Below are 15,590 nucleotides of genomic sequence, written 5' to 3'. Positions count from 1 at the left end.
CTTTTCTCAGGTCAGTCTGAAGCACCTCCCACTCCTCTCTTTTCGTAAAAGGTAATTCAAGCCTACATCGAATCAAAAACGGTCCGTTAAAATCAAGTGAGATTTGAGCTTAAATTTAGATTTAGGAGAGGAGAGTATTGTTCTGGAGGCTGAGAACAGGAAGACTGCTTTGAGATTGACACTGAACAGAAATGAGCAGCTTGCAGTGTAATGTAATGCATGCAAGCTGCAAAAGAAAAAAGGTGAAACTTTTTGTCAAAACCAATTACAGAAATATGTAAAATATATACAGTGCACTAAAGGAAATATTTAAAATTGCACATGGCTGTGGAAATCTGTGGAATGGAGAAAAAAAACGGTAGAAATTCATCGTGCTAAGTGCTCCCTAGGACCAAATTGACAGTGCAGACGACTAGTATAAAGTCTGCAGGCAGCATAAAATTTACATACGTAGTACTGGATAATCCCAAATTATGACATTCGAAGGCAGAATTATATCTTTTAGCATATTATATTGCACAAATTACTTTCTAGAGTTTTTCTATTGTCTGTCTTAGTTTGGTCCTAAGGTCCATGGACTGGCAGTAGAAAGGTATCCAAATATCCAGGTGGAACTCATCCTCAATCTTTTGAGTCATTGATACTATCAGAAAGATGGAGATGACTCGCTGGTCCATTCCTCTCCATGATTGTACCACCTGCTTAAAAAAAATAATTCTGTAGAGAGAGATACATTTTTGTACATATACTAAACCTAGTTCCTCCAAATTTTATAACTAGAGGTATGCTCTGAGCAAGCTGAGTCTGGTCCTTGTGAAGCAATGGTCACCCGCTGGTTCTATGATGTCACTGAAAGGAAATGCGTACAGTTCATTTATGGAGGATGTGGAGGGAACCGGAACAACTTTGATTCGGAGGAATACTGCATGGCAGTCTGTGGCAACGTCAGTAAGTGGACCTCTCCAACTTGTGGCAACCTACCACCACAGGCTCTGCTCCCTATAACCAACTGCATCCTGTTGGTCCATAATGGGCCCGTAACTAACCTTTTCCAGTTCCTGATGTTAACTGCTTCTTTCTCCTTATGTCATGTTTTTGTTTTTTTACCTTATTAACTCCATTGATTGGAAGCATGAATAGTGGCAGATCTGTGTTGTGTGTGTGTGAGACTAACACATCGGCTGTGCACTCTGAGGCACTAACACTTCTTCTCCTGCCTTTGGGACTTTTTCTTTTTTTTTTTTCATAAACATTTTTTAGTAGTTTGTCTCTCGCCAGATAATTATTGTTCCCGTGGAAGAGTTTGTGTCTGGAAATTTATGAGGATGCACTTAGTAAGTTAATTAAGTTGATAAATGCAAAGAGGAACTTCATATTTTAAGCAGATGAAGCCAGGTTGCTTCTGTTCTCTTGGAAACAGTTTTGTAAGAATAATAGAATATGGATTAGGAAAAGCTCATCAATTTCTAGAGCTGTCACATATACTTAAATTTTTCCCTTGGTTTAGTGAACATTAATCGTTTATGTCCCAATCAAATGCTTGCACTTTGCTAAGATGCCATTCAAAATTCTCTCCATGCATATCCAACTAAATCGTTGGTCTATCTTTTATATCACTGTAAGATAAATATTAGGAGATGATTGTAGAAAAACATTCACGTTGTCAGACTTTACTTATGTGAGCAGGTAAATTCTGGGAGCTGGCTGTCAATCAACATGACACTGGTTGCGACGCCCCGTCGACAGAGCAGAAGAGAAGGAACTGCTCTGTTGACGTGATGCCATAGGAAGCAGAGGAAATCGACAAAGCGTGATGGTTTTCCCTGGAAATTTAATTTGCGTGAAGTTATTCTCCATGAATTGAGCGCTCCATGCTATGCTGTGAGGTCTCTTCAGACCTTGGAGCATAATAAACGTAAGATGTCAAAAGAAAAACAGACTCATACTCACTTCACCACTCATCTCTCCGGCTACTCCTACTGCTCCTTACCTGATGTCTGGTCCTCCACACCTCCATTGCGCCACATCTCTGAGCTGGGTCTTTGGCCGTTGGCATGTGCAGTGAACTCCTGGGCCTACTTACCTAGCCAGAAACCCAGGTCTAGAGTTAATACCTTGGCAGAGATGTATCAGAAGTTAACACTGGGCCGGAGATGTGGTGTGGTGGAGAACCAGACAGCTGGTAAGGAGCAGCAGAGGTGGCCAGAGGGGTGAGCGGCCAACCGACACCGAAGGGGTAAGCGGCCAGCTGCCAGAATTCCCATCTCCATTTTTACTCAAGGCAGTGACTTGCAGTAGACCCTGAAGCATGTGCGGTAAACTTTAGGGCCTGCTCTCAAGCTGAAGCCCCAGCCTAGAGTGAACTCCTTGCCTGAGATGAGGTGTGATGGAGGAACGGGGAGCAATGGGGTGGACAGACAGATGAGCGATGAGGTATGTTTTTTTTTTTTTTTTTTCTTTTTTAACGTTTTGCTGGTTTTCTACCTACTAGCAAGATGGCGGCTGCAGACTGAATTTAAAAAAAAAACAAAAAACTGTTTTCCAGAATGTAGATTTTTTTTTTTTTAAATTTAAGTAGAATTAAATTTCACTTTCATAAATTCACCTATCTTTACTCCATACACATTAGATTGTCGGCTGATCCTTCCTTTCCTTGGTCTAATGTGTATTGGGCCCTAGTGCATGGAAGTGATAGGTAAAGAGCCAAGGAAAATGGTAGATAGAGAGCAAAGGTGAGTGACATGCACAAAGGGATAGTCAGAGGTAGATGAAAAGCAGTAAATGGAGAAAAAGAAGAGTGTTTGACAGTGAGTTATTGATTGATAAAGATTAAATAGCAAGGGAGAGTGGTAGATACATGTTTCCTTACTTTTTTCCTTGACTCTAAAAATCCCAAGATGACTGGTAGAAGATGATTGGCATTGAAGGAAAAAAAAACATGACTTCTCAGTATTTTCTGGAGATGATCATGCTACAGTATGTGTAGCCTCTCTGCGATTTTGATGTGAATTGACGCGTTTCGAGACGATCATTAGAAATTGAGATTCTTAACAAAATTCTAGGAAAGGGAAGAGTGAGCATCTGTATGTGGAGAGCAAGAGCGCAGAGAGAGAGTTTGAGGCAGATGAAAAATAGTGCAAGGGAGAGTATGATCGGTGGCGAGCTGATGCGTGTTAGTCGGAGAGGTGAACGGATGAGCAAATACATAGAATGGAAACCAAACAACTAGGGGGTGAGCAGTAGATGGAGAGAGACAGGCCCGGAAGTACAGAGAACTGTAGTTGGACAGTGAAGAAGCGTGGTAAATTGTGTGTGAGGGACACTGGTAAGTGGAAAGGGTGTGAATAAGAGGACTAACGGCAGCAGTAATCACAGAGAAAGGCTGAGAGCGAGCAATAGTCATGGACACATGCGAGACGGATTGAGGCGAGAGATGATAGAGATGTGTTTTAACATTTTCAAAATAGAATATTAACCTGCATTATAATATTCATTCTGCCGAGATTCATTTTTCAGTAATGAATGGTAAGCATCTATCATTAGACTCTATATGGCGGTACTTAAGCATGCATGAGTTTAACCTTTTAATACAGGCTTTCTGAAATCGGGCAACATAAATTTTACATTCAGACATCATTCAAAGAAAGGTGCAGATTATGTGAAATGAGGAGCGTGAAGTGAATGTATTATTCCTCAGTAACATTGGATGTCTCTCTTTTTTTCCCCTCTAAATTTGCAATCCAGGGTTGACTTGCAGTCACTATGTTCTAGATATAGATTGTCATAGGAGATGTTCATACTCTGCATCAACCGGTTATTTTCTATGTTGTACTGAGGTCTTGCAGAGGTATTCCTCTCAAGGTTATAAATTGAGATAAATCTAGAATACCACTTTCACAGTAGAACAATACTATATGCTACAGAGGCAATACTGTGGTAACTCTTGAACTCATATTCATGTCTTGATCCTGCTATTGCAGCTGGAACTTTCATTGCTTCACCTGCCAATATCCAATGGCTTGCTTGCCCTGAAAGGGAAGCCCACATCTCTGTAATGTCTGTATGCAGTTTGATAAACAGGAGAGCAGGAGCAGAAAGACAGACCCAGACCCACTTCCTGTACATAGACAAGGTGTCTCGTCGCTCTCTCCTGGGGCTGGGACCCTGCACCCGACGTCACCACTTCCGGTGCCGCGGCCGCTCCGGGGGCCCTGTCGGGTGCGCACGCACAACTCTCACATCTAGTCCCATGGCTGCACAACGTTGCTAGTGCGCATGCGCGCTCTTCTCAGCTCTGACTGCAGCCATGCCATCTCTATGGTTCTGGAGGACCTGACCCGGAAGTCCCTGTGCTCTTGTCCTTTATCAGGCTACCTCTTCCTATGAAAGGTGACTGATTATTGTTGTGCTTCCTGGCTTGGTCTGTTTGGTCCTAGCTCGGCTGTGCGCTTTAGTCAGGTCCTCTTACTTGTGCTTTGCCGTCCTTCCTAGCACACACTCCGTTCCTGTACTCTGCCTTGCCGTGCTTCTTAGCACATGCTCTGTTCCTGCACTCTGCTCTGCTGTGCTCCCTAGCACACCCTCGGCTCCTGTACTGTGCCCTGTTGTGCTTCTCTGCTCGTGCTCTGCTCTAGTCCTATGTTCCTGTCGTGCTTCTCAGCACACCCTCTGTCTTGCCTTGCACTTAGACGTGCTTCCCTGCACTCGCTTTGCCTAACCCTGTACTCTGGTGTGCTTCCCAGCACGTGCTCTGCCTAGCCCTGTACTCGGGTTGTGCTTCCCAGCATGCGCTCTGTTTAGCCTTGTGCTCTGTTGTGCTCCCTTGCACGCGCCCTGCTTTGCCCGCACCCGGGCGTTCTTGTCAGTGTGTGCCATACGTGCTCCCGTGTACTCGCTTTGCGCTATCCAGTATCTAGCGCAATACCATGTACACGCTTTGAATTGTCCTGAGCCCTGTACTGTCCTATACCCTGCATACCACTGTGTCCACGCTTTGCACACTCCTGTTTTCTGCACATTTCCAGTTGCATCCTGCAGACACACTCATTTGTGTCTCCTGTGAGCTGGCCACCTGATTCCAGCAGTTGTGGTACCTTATCCCCTAGGGCTTGCCCCTGACACTCCCTGTATAGGGTGTGGTCCTCACGAGGTCAGCTCGCCCTGGGTGGGTTGGTGCCACGACCCAGAGGGTCCACTCCAGAAGTCACACAAGGATATACCCCCATTTCCTGTAGAGATAAGTACACTCCCCCCACTTCCTGTTGAAAGACAAGGATAGCACCCCACTTCCTGTAGAGAGACAATGGAATGACCTCATTTCCTGTAGATGGACAAGGACACACGCCAACTTCTTGTAGAGGGACAAGAACAACCCCCCACTTCCTGTAGAGGTTCAAGGGCACACCCCCACTTCCTGTAGAGGGACAAGGACATGAAACCACTTCTTGTGGAGAGACGAGGACATGCTTTCACTTCCTGTAGAGAGGCGATTTATCCCCACTAGCTGTAGAAAAATGAGGACATGCCCCCGCTTCCTGTAGAGCAAGGATGGGGAACTTCAGGCCCATGGAAACTGCCCTCAATGACCTTTTATCCAGCCCATAGTCAGATTCCTGGGAATTGTAGTACTTGGGCAGGCAGCTGTATTTTGATGGCTGCTGACCCATTCATTTTTCTTGCTTTGAGACACATTCAATGAAAGATTATGTCCTGACCCCAGTGCTAACGTCAAGACGTACTATGTGGGTGGAATTAACTCACAATTTGTATGGCCCCGAAGGATGATATAAATATCCAAATGGCCCTTGGCAGAAAAAAGATTCCCCACCCCTGATGTAGAGAGTCAAGGACATTCCCCCGCTTCCTGTAGAGAGACGTTGACATGCCCCCACTTCCTGTAGAGAGACGAGGACCTGCCCCCACTTCCTGTAGAGAGACGAGGACATGCCCCCACTTCCTGTAGAGACTAGGACATGACTTCACTTACTGTAGAGAGATGAGGCCATGCTCCACTTCCTGTAGAGATACGGATATGCCCACACATCCTATAGAGAAACATGCCTCCCACTTCCTATAGAGAGATGTGGCCATGCCCCACTTCCTGTAGGGACGAGGCCATGCCCCACTTCCTGTAGGGATGAGGCCATGCCCCACTTCCTGTAGGGATGAGGCCATGCCCCACTTCCTGTAGGGAGGAGGCCATGCCCCACTTCCTGTAGGCAGGAGGCCATGCCCCACTTCCTGTAGGCAGGAGGCCATGCCCCACTTCCTGTAGGCAGGAGGCCATGCCCCCTCTGCCTTTAGAGAGACGAGGACAAGCCCCCACTTATTTTAGAGCAGGGGTGGGGAACCTCTGGCCCGCGGGCTGCATGCGGCCCGCAGTGGCTTTTCATGCGGCCCGCAGTCAGGTCCTTGGAGTCCCCAATGCTCGAGCGGCAGCTGTATCCTGTCAGCTGCCGGCCCTTTAACCCCCAAGTGCACGACACGCAGCGTTCATTACAAAACGCTGCCTGCCCTGCATATGAATGATGACGTCGTCTGGGTGGGCGGGATTAGCGCCCATTGCTCTCCCATCCACATGTCCCGGAAGAGGAGATGCTGCCAGAGAGTCCACAGCAATCTCTGTACATGCCCGCAGCTCTGTGCTTCCCCAGGGATCTCATTGCTGGCAGCTATGTGCTTTTCTGCTTGTAATCTGTGCCCCCCCCAGCTATGCAGCTAGGTGCCCCCCATGATCTCTGTGCCCCCCAGCTATGTTTCCACATGTGATCTGTGCCCCGACCTATATATACCCCCTGTGATCTGTGCCTTCCAGCTATGTGCCCCCCTGTGATCTGTGCCACCCCAGCTATATGCCCCCCTGTGATCTCTGTGCCCTCCTATCTGTGTCCCCCAGCTGTTTCCCCATGTGATATCTATGGATATCTGTGCCCTCCAGCTATATGCCCCCTGTGATCTCTGTGCCCCCAGCTATGTGCACCCCTGTGATATCTGTGGCTTCCAGCTTTGTGCACCCTGCTATCTATGTGCCCCCCTGCTATGTACCCCCTGTGATGTTTGTGCTCCCATGTGCCCCCTGTGATCTGTCACCCAAAGCTATGTGCCCCCCAGCTATATGCACCCCTGTGATCTCTGTGCTCCACCCCTGTGATCTTCGTGTCACCCCTCTGTGATCTGTCCCCCCCCCCCCGGTTATCTGTGAGCCTCCCCGACGATCCCTGTCCCCCACAGCTCTATGTGCCCCCCAAAGTGATGTGTATATTTCCCAGTGCTGCATTTACCCCGAAAGTGCTGTATATCCCCCCCGAGTACTGTATATCCTACCACCTGTGATATATATATCCCCCAGTAATGGAGAAGCAGCTCCGCCGTCACATTAAGGGTGAGTTACCGTAATTAATTGTTCGACTAAATATACCGGGGTAATTTTCAAGGTGATCATTTTTGTGTGGGCCTCGAATGAGGGTAGAAATTTTCAAATGGCCTCCGGATGGAAAAAGGTTCCCCACCCCAGCTTTAGAGAGACGAGAACATGCCCCACTTTCTCTAGAGCAGTTTTTCCCAAACTCTAGTCCTCGAGACCCCCAATAGATCATGTTTTCAGGATTTCCTCAGTATTGCACAGGTGATGGAATAATCATCAAAACATCAGAAGCTGGGCATTACTAAGGAAATCCTGAAAACATGATCTGTTGGGGCCGTGAGTACTGGAGTTTGGGAAACGTTGCTCTAGAGATACAATGACATGCCTCCACTTCCTCTAGAGAGACGAGGATAAGCCCCCATTTGCTATAATCCTTCCTAACGTCTCTAGTACTGGATTCCAGATGACAGTATGCAGTAAACCGCCAGTTGGAAGACTGGTTGGCCCTTACAGTGATTTTGGAGGGTTATATATGAAGTGTTTTTATCACATTATCCATTGAGATCAAATTGTCTGAAAGTACACTGACAATTGAATAATTTTTAGAAATCCAAATCTGTTAAATGTCACATTTTGGCTTATTAAACGAAAAGTCTAAATTACAGTCATATTTCTTAAAAATGATTGAGTCTAATCCGTGACTGATAAATGCAGCCTGTCTGCGGTTATCGCTGTCTGCTTTGACACATTGGTAACCTAGAAGCACCTCTCACTCTTCTCGTTTCGTAAAAGGTAATGCAAGCCTAAATCAAATCAAAATGGTCACTTAAAATCAAGTCAGATTTTAGTTTAAATTTACATTTAGGAGAGTAAGGTTCTGGAAGACTGCTTTGAGATTGACACTGAACAGAACTGAGCAGCTTGCAGTGTAATGTAATACATGCAAGCTGCAAAAGAGAAAAGGTGAAACATTTTGTTAAAACCAATTACAGAAATGATATATACAGTGCACTAAAGGAAACATTTAAAATTGCACATGGCTGTGAAAATCTGTGGAATGGAGAAACAAAATGGTAGAAATTCATCGTGCTAAGTGCTCCTTAGGACCAAATTGGCAGTGCAGACTACTAGTAGAAAATCTGCAGGCAGCCTAAAGTTTACAGTGCCTTGCGAAAGTATTCGGCCCCTGGAACTTTTCAACCTTTTCCCACATATCATGCTTCAAACATAAAGATACCAAATGTAAATATTTGGTGAAGAATCAACAACAAGTGGAACACAATTGTGAAGTTGAACGAAATTTATTGGTTATTTTAAATTTTTGTGGAAATTCAAAAACTGAAAAGTGGGGCGTGCAATATTATTCGGCCCCTTTAACTTAATACTTTGTTGCGCCACCTTTTGCTGCGATTACAGCTGCAAGTCGCTTGGGGTATGTCTCTTTCAGTTTTGTCCATCAAGAGACTGAAATTCTTGCCCATTCTTCCTTGGCAAACCGCTCGAGCTCAGTGAGGTTTGATGGAGATCGTTTGTGAACAGCAGTTTTTAGCTCTTTCCACAGATTCTCGATTGGATTCAGGTCTGGACTTTGACTTGGCCATTCTAACACCTGGATACGTTTATTTGTGAACCATTCCATGGAAGATTTTGCTTTGCTTGGGATCATTGTTTTGTTGGAAGACAAATCTCTGTCCTAGTCTCAGCTCTTTTGCAGACTCCAACAGGTTTTCTTCAAGAATGGTCCTGTATTTGGCTCCATCCATCTTCCCATCAATTTTAACCATCTTCCCTGTCCCTTCTGAAAAAAAGGAGGCCCAAACCATGATGCTGCCACCACCATGTTTGACAGTGGAGATGGTGTGTTCAGGGTGATGAGCTGTTTTGCCTTTACGCCAAACATATCAATTGGCATTGTTGCCAAAATGTTCGATTTTGGTTTCATCTGACCAGAGCACCTTCTTCCACATGTTTGCTGTGTCTCCCAGGTGGCTTGTTGCAAACTTTAAACAACACTTTTTATGTATATCTTTGAGAAATGGCTTTCTTCTTGCCACTCTTCCATAAAGGCCAGATTTGTGCAGTGTACGACTGATTGTTGTCCTATGGACAGACTGTCCCACCTCAGCTGTAGATCTCTGCAGTTCATCCAGAGTGATCAGGGGCCTCTTAGCTGCATCTCTGATCAGTCTTCTCCTTGTTTGAGATGAAAGTTTAGAGGGACGGCGGGGTCTTGGTAGATTTGCAGTGGTATGATACTCCTTCCATTTCAATGTGATTGCTTGCACAATGCTCCTTGGGATGTTTAAAGTTTTGGAAATCATTTTGTATCCAAATCCGGCTTTAAACTTCTCCACAACAGTATCACGGACCTGCCTGTTGTGTTCCTTGGTTTTCATGATGCTCTCTGTGCATCAAACAGAACCCTGAGACTATCACAGAGCAGGTGCATTTATACGGAGACTTGATTACACACAGGTGGATTATATTTATCATCATTAGTCATTTAGGACAACATTGGATCATTCAGAGATCCACAATGAACTTCTGGAGTGAGTTTGCTGCACTGAAAGTAAAGGGGCTGAATAATATTGCACGCCCTACTTTTCAGTTTTTGACTTTCCACAAAAATTTAAAATAACCAATAAATTTCGTTCAACTTCACAATTGTGTCCCACTTGTTGTTGATTCTTCACCAAAAATTTACATTTGGTATCTTTGTTTGAAGCATGATATGTGGGAAAAGGTTGAAAAGTTCCAGGGAGCCGAATACTTTTGCAAGGCACTGTACATACATAGTATTGGATAATCCCAAATTATGACATTCGAAAACAGTGTTATATCTTTTAGCATATTATATTGCGCAAATTACTTAGTTTTTCTATTGTCTGTCTACATAGTTTGGTCCTAAGGTCCATGGGTTGGCAGCAGAAAGGTATCCAAATATCCAGGTGGATATTTCATCATCAAGCTTTTGAGTCATTGATACTACCAGAAAGATGGAGATCAAGAAAAATGCTCATGAATACAACCAGTGCTAGAGGACATGTTCCTGGCATTTCTGTTTTACACCTAGGTGCCTCCACCGTTGTACAGGACATAAAATGTAGATCAATCGCTAAGAACAAATAATCAAAGGGTGGTGGAAAAAGCCACTAATGTACGACTACAGATCCAGTATTAAAATAGTACATCTTTATTAGACAGTTATGCAGGAACAGACAATAACAGTGCCGAAGAGTGCATAAAACGGACTGGATGGGGGCTGCAGAGACAGCAGGAGGTCCTGTGCTCCCGCTCATTAGGCGCATGTAATATTCACTGCACCCGCTGTCCATCACCTTGGTGCTGAAACAGCGCCGAGTTGGTAGACAGGAGTGATGCATATTACATGTGCCTGCATTCTCCCCCATCACTATAGACACTTAGTGATGATCGCTCCAGCTTCCCCGTGGCTTTCCTGTGTTGAGTCTGCTGTCATCCTCCTCCTGCAGGGCGAGCGGCATCAGCAGCTCATTCAGGCAGCTCATCGCTTCAGGACTTTGCATGATGTGACCAATAGGACCTGCGGTCACATGACTCCCAGTATGCACTGCAAGTCACATGACCGCAGCTGAGCAGCTCCTATTGGTCACATCATGGATGGTCCTGTAGCTACAAAGAGCTGCCTGAATGAGCTGCTGCTGCGTGCGCCTTGCAGGAGGAGGATGACAGCAGACTCAGCACAGACACAGGTAAGCCAGGGGGGAGCAGGAGCGATCTTCAGTAGGTGAGTTAACTGTTTATTATTTTAGCATGTGCTTGCCAGCAGGGGGGAAATATAGGGATGGGGGGGACAATGTGTGCCAGCAGGGGGGAAATATATGAATGAGAGGCCATGTGTGTCAGCAGGGGGGAATATTGGGATGGGAGGCAATGCGTTCCAGCAGGGGTGAATATATGGAGGTGGGACAATGTGTGCCAGCAGGGGGGAATATATGGAGGGGGGGATAATGTGTGCCAGCAGGGGGGATTATATGGAGGGGGGGATAATGTGTGCCAGCAGGGGGGAATATATGGAGGGGGGACAATGTGTGCCAGCAGGGGGGAATATATGGAGGGGGGACAATGTGTGCCAGCAGGGGGGATTATATGGAGGGGGGGATAATGTGTGCCAGCAGGGGTGAATATATGGAGGGGGGGATAATGTGTGCCAGCAGGGGGGAATATATGGAGGGGGGACAATGTGTGCCAGCAGGGGGGATTATATGGAGGGGGGGATAATGTGTGCCAGCAGGGGGGATTATATGGAGGGGGGGATAATGTGTGCCAGCAGGGGGGAATATATGGAGGGGGGGATAATGTGTGCCAGCAGGGGGGAATATATGGAGGGGGGGATAATGTGTGCCAGCAGGGGGGATTATATGGAGGGGGGGATAATGTGTGCCAGCAGGGGGGATTATATGGAGGGGGGGATAATGTGTGCCAGCAGGGGGGAATATATGGAGGGGGGACAATGTGTGCCAGCAGGGGGGATTATATGGAGGGGGGGATAATGTGTGCCAGCAGGGGGGAATATATGGAGGGGGGACAATGTGTGCCAGCAGGGGGGATTATATGGAGGGGGGGATAATGTGTGCCAGCAGGGGGGAATATATGGTGGGGGGGATAATGTGTGCCAGCAGGGGGGAATATATGGAGGGGGGGATAATGTGTGCCAGCAGGGGGGAATATATGGAGGGGGGACAATGTGTGCCAGCAGGGGGGATTATATGGAGGGGGGGATAATGTGTGCCAGCAGGGGGGAATATATGGAGGGGGGGATAATGTGTGCCAGCAGGGGGGATTATATGGAGGGGGGGATAATGTGTGCCAGCAGGGGGGAATATATGGAGGGGGGACAATGTGTGCCAGCAGGGGGGATTATATGGAGGGAGGACAATGTGTGCCAGCAGGGGGGAATATATGGAGGGGGGGGGGACAATGTGTACCAGCAGGGGGGATTATAGGACCGGGGGGACAATGTGTGCCAGCAGGGGGGAATATATGGAGGGGGGACAATGTGTGCCAGCAGGGGGGAATATATGGAGGGGGGGACAATGTGTGCCAGCAGGGGGAATATAGGGACGGGGGGGACAATGTGCACCAGCAGGGGGGAAATTAGTGACGGGGGGGCCATGTGAATGCCAGCAGGGGGGAATAAAGGGACGGGGGACAATGTGTGCCAGCAGGGGGAATATAGGGACGAGGGCCGTGTGCGTACCAGCAGGGAGGCATATAGCGAGAGGGGGGGCCATGTGAGTGCCAGCAGGGGGGCATATAGTGACCGGTGGGGCCATATCCAGGATAGGATGGGGGTGCTATGTGGGGCAATGTACCAGGATGGGGGTTATATAAATACCAGGATGAGGGACATATACGATTTGAAAGATGGACACTGGCATTATAAGACACACCTCCATTTAAAATAAAAAAAACATTTTTTTCTCTTTTTCTTCACCAAATTTTGGGGTGCGTCTTATAATCAGACGCGTCTTATAAAGCAAAAAATACAGTACATTTTTGTACATATACTAAACCTAGCTCCTCCAAATTTTATAACTAGAGGTATGCTCTGAGCAAGCTGAGTCTGGTCCTTGTGAAGCAATGGTCACCCGCTGGTTCTATGATGTCACTGAAAGGAAATGCGTACAGTTCATTTATGGAGGATGTGGAGGGAACCGGAACAACTTTGATTCGGAGGAATACTGCATGGCAGTCTGTGGCAACGTCAGTAAGTGGACCTCTCCAACTTGTGGCAACCTACCACCAAAAGGCTGAAGCTTCCATATTCCCTCAGATAGATCTTTTGCGCCTTTTGTGACTGATGTAATTACTTTGAAAATATAAGCCATACTAACTGCAGTCATTTTTAAAAGTTTCCCTACCTACCTAAAGAATACATAAAAGAATAGGTGAGCGAGAGTTTGTAACTTTTTCTTTTTTTTTAATCTGTTTTCATCTCATCTCCTCTTTATGATCACAACAAAGATCAGCTCAACTTTTATGTGGTCGTAAATCAGCCGAGAGGTGCTGAGAGACAGATAAGAGTTACAATCTCCCCGTCGGCATGAGCTCACTGATGCATTCTTAGTTAGCTTATTTTTGAGCCAGCAATGGGTGGTGCATTACAAGAGTCTAGTGGATCATGAACAGGCTTTGATTAAATATATTGATAAAAAATGAAAGCTATAATGCCAATGTGAGCACAGCTGCTAATTTATAGTAAGGTCTTTCAATAGAAATAGGATTAAAAGAAATCTGTCAGCAGTTTTTGCTATATAATCAGAGAGCAGCACAATATAGAAGCAGAGAGCCTGATTCCCGGGATGTGTCACTTACTAGGTTGTGTTTTGCTGTTTCAAACAATCAGTGTTTTATCAGCAGGAGGTTATCACTACAGGACTAGGTGTCGTGTGCCTCCTAGTCCAACCAAGCCTCAAGTACTGATCAGCAGCTGTCACTAGAAAGCAGCCAATCAGTGGTGTGGGCAGGGTTTTACAGGGCTCAGCATTTGAGCTCTGCTAAATCTGCTCATCGCCCATATGTAGCAGAGCCAATCAAGTGTGGCATGCTTCTTGACTCCTATGGAGCTCCTATGGAGGCTATTGAAGTATACCAAAAGTGTAAAAAAAAAAGTGTTTAAAATTTTTTTAAAAAGTTCAAATCACCCCCCCTTCACCCCAATCAAAATAAAACAATAAAATAAGGATTAACCCCTTAATGTCTATGGACGTGCACAATCCGTCATGGCAGGAGGAAACTTTCAGCACCATGACGGACTCTGCACGTCCTGCCTTTGAACTGTTACTGCGTGTAAACACGGAGTTTCAGTTCAGTGCCGACAGCTGTCTATGACAGCTGAGAAGCACAGGAAGGGGGGCAGGGATCCTTGCACTCCGTCCCTGCACCCACAGCGCTGTGATTGGTTGGTCAATCTGTCAGACCAAACACAGCAGTGATCAGCAAGAGAAGCTGAAATTTGAGCTTCTCCTTGCCTGATCAGTGTAGGAGCCCAGCGCTGCAGTGGCTGAGCGTCCTGCACTGACAGCTAGGAGCGGAGCCCCCACCGCCCCTGGCTGTTAACCCCCTCACTGCTGCGATCGAGCGTGATAGCAGTGTTCAGAGAGGGAGGCAGAGGGTAGGGGGCGCCCTCTGCCTCAGGTCGGCGTCCCTGCGATGTAATCGCGGGGCCCGACCTGTGCCATGATGACCCGGAGGTGTCATGACAACCTCCGGGTCATTTACCTACAGAGAGCTGGTGAGATCATGCTCACAGCATGGTGTCAGCAGCTCTCAGCTTTGGTATAATGCATTACAATGCTGGAGCATTGTAATGTATTATACCTAAAGTGAAAGTGAAAGTCCCATAAAGGGACAAGGTAAAAAAAACAAACATTTTTAAAAAAAAAATATGTAAAAAAATTATTACAAAATATATAAAAAATTCCCTAAAAAATCCCCTAAAAATTACACATTTTTATGTAAAAAAATAAAACCAACAAAAAAAATACACGTTTGGTATCACCACGTCCGTAAAAATCCCATGTATAAAAGTATCACCCTAGTTAACCCGTTCAGTGAACGCCGTTAAAAAAAAAAAAAAAAAACACAAAAAAGTAACAAATTATACTTTTTCCAAGCAGTATCATCATAACGCTTGGAAAAAGTGCAATAACACGCGATCAAAAAGACGCATATAAATAAACATGGTACCGCTGAAAACGTCATCTTGTCCCGCAAAAAACAAGCCACCATACAGCATCATCAGCAATAAAATAAAAAAGTTATAGCTCGCAGAATAAAGCGATGCAAAAATATTTTTTCTATAAAAGTTTTTATCGTGTAAAAAACACCAAAACATAAAAAAAGATATAAATGTGGTATCGCTGTAATCGTAGTGACCCAAAGAATAAAGCTGACATACTGATTTTACCACATGCGGAACGGAGGGGGGGGGGGGGGAAGCCTTCCTAAATTGCTGGCTTTTGTTTATTCAAAAAATGAACAGAAAAATCAGAATAGAAAGCGATCAAAAAACGTTATGTGCCCAAAAATGGTACCAATAAAAACGTCAGCTCTTCCCGCAAATATCAAGCCTGCACGTGACTCTGTTGGCCGAAATATGGAAAAATTATAGCTCATTGAAGATCATTTTTGTGGAAAAAATATGATTTTTTAATTTTACAGCTCTACGTTATAACCTTCTGTG

At 45.8% G+C, this 15,590-nt stretch overlaps 1 protein-coding gene across 4 annotated transcripts in view; it reads left to right on the top strand.

The window, feature by feature from the left end:
- The window catches only part of APP (amyloid beta precursor protein), a 321,957-nt gene that overhangs the window by 238,382 nt on the left and 67,985 nt on the right, over nucleotides 1-15,590 (top strand). The window contains exons 6-7 of one of the 4 annotated variants that reach the window (XM_073584515.1): nucleotides 781-948; nucleotides 1,684-1,686. The exons of 2 other annotated variants lie outside the window; for them this stretch is intronic. In XM_073584515.1, the coding sequence (XP_073440616.1) occupies nucleotides 781-948; nucleotides 1,684-1,686 (171 nt within the window). Of the gene's footprint in view, nucleotides 1-780; nucleotides 953-1,683; nucleotides 1,687-4,085; nucleotides 4,120-15,590 lie in introns of all 4 variants that reach the window. One more of the 4 variants, XM_073584516.1, reaches the window with a different exon arrangement.

Source organism: Dendrobates tinctorius, unplaced genomic scaffold (assembly GCF_039654945.1).
Source record: "Dendrobates tinctorius isolate UK_male_01 unplaced genomic scaffold, ASM3965494v1 ptg000084l, whole genome shotgun sequence".
In the NCBI taxonomy this organism is placed as follows: domain Eukaryota; kingdom Metazoa; phylum Chordata; class Amphibia; order Anura; family Dendrobatidae; genus Dendrobates; species Dendrobates tinctorius.
Note: the sequence above shows the minus strand (reverse complement) of the source record. Positions and strands in the feature narration are given on the sequence as shown.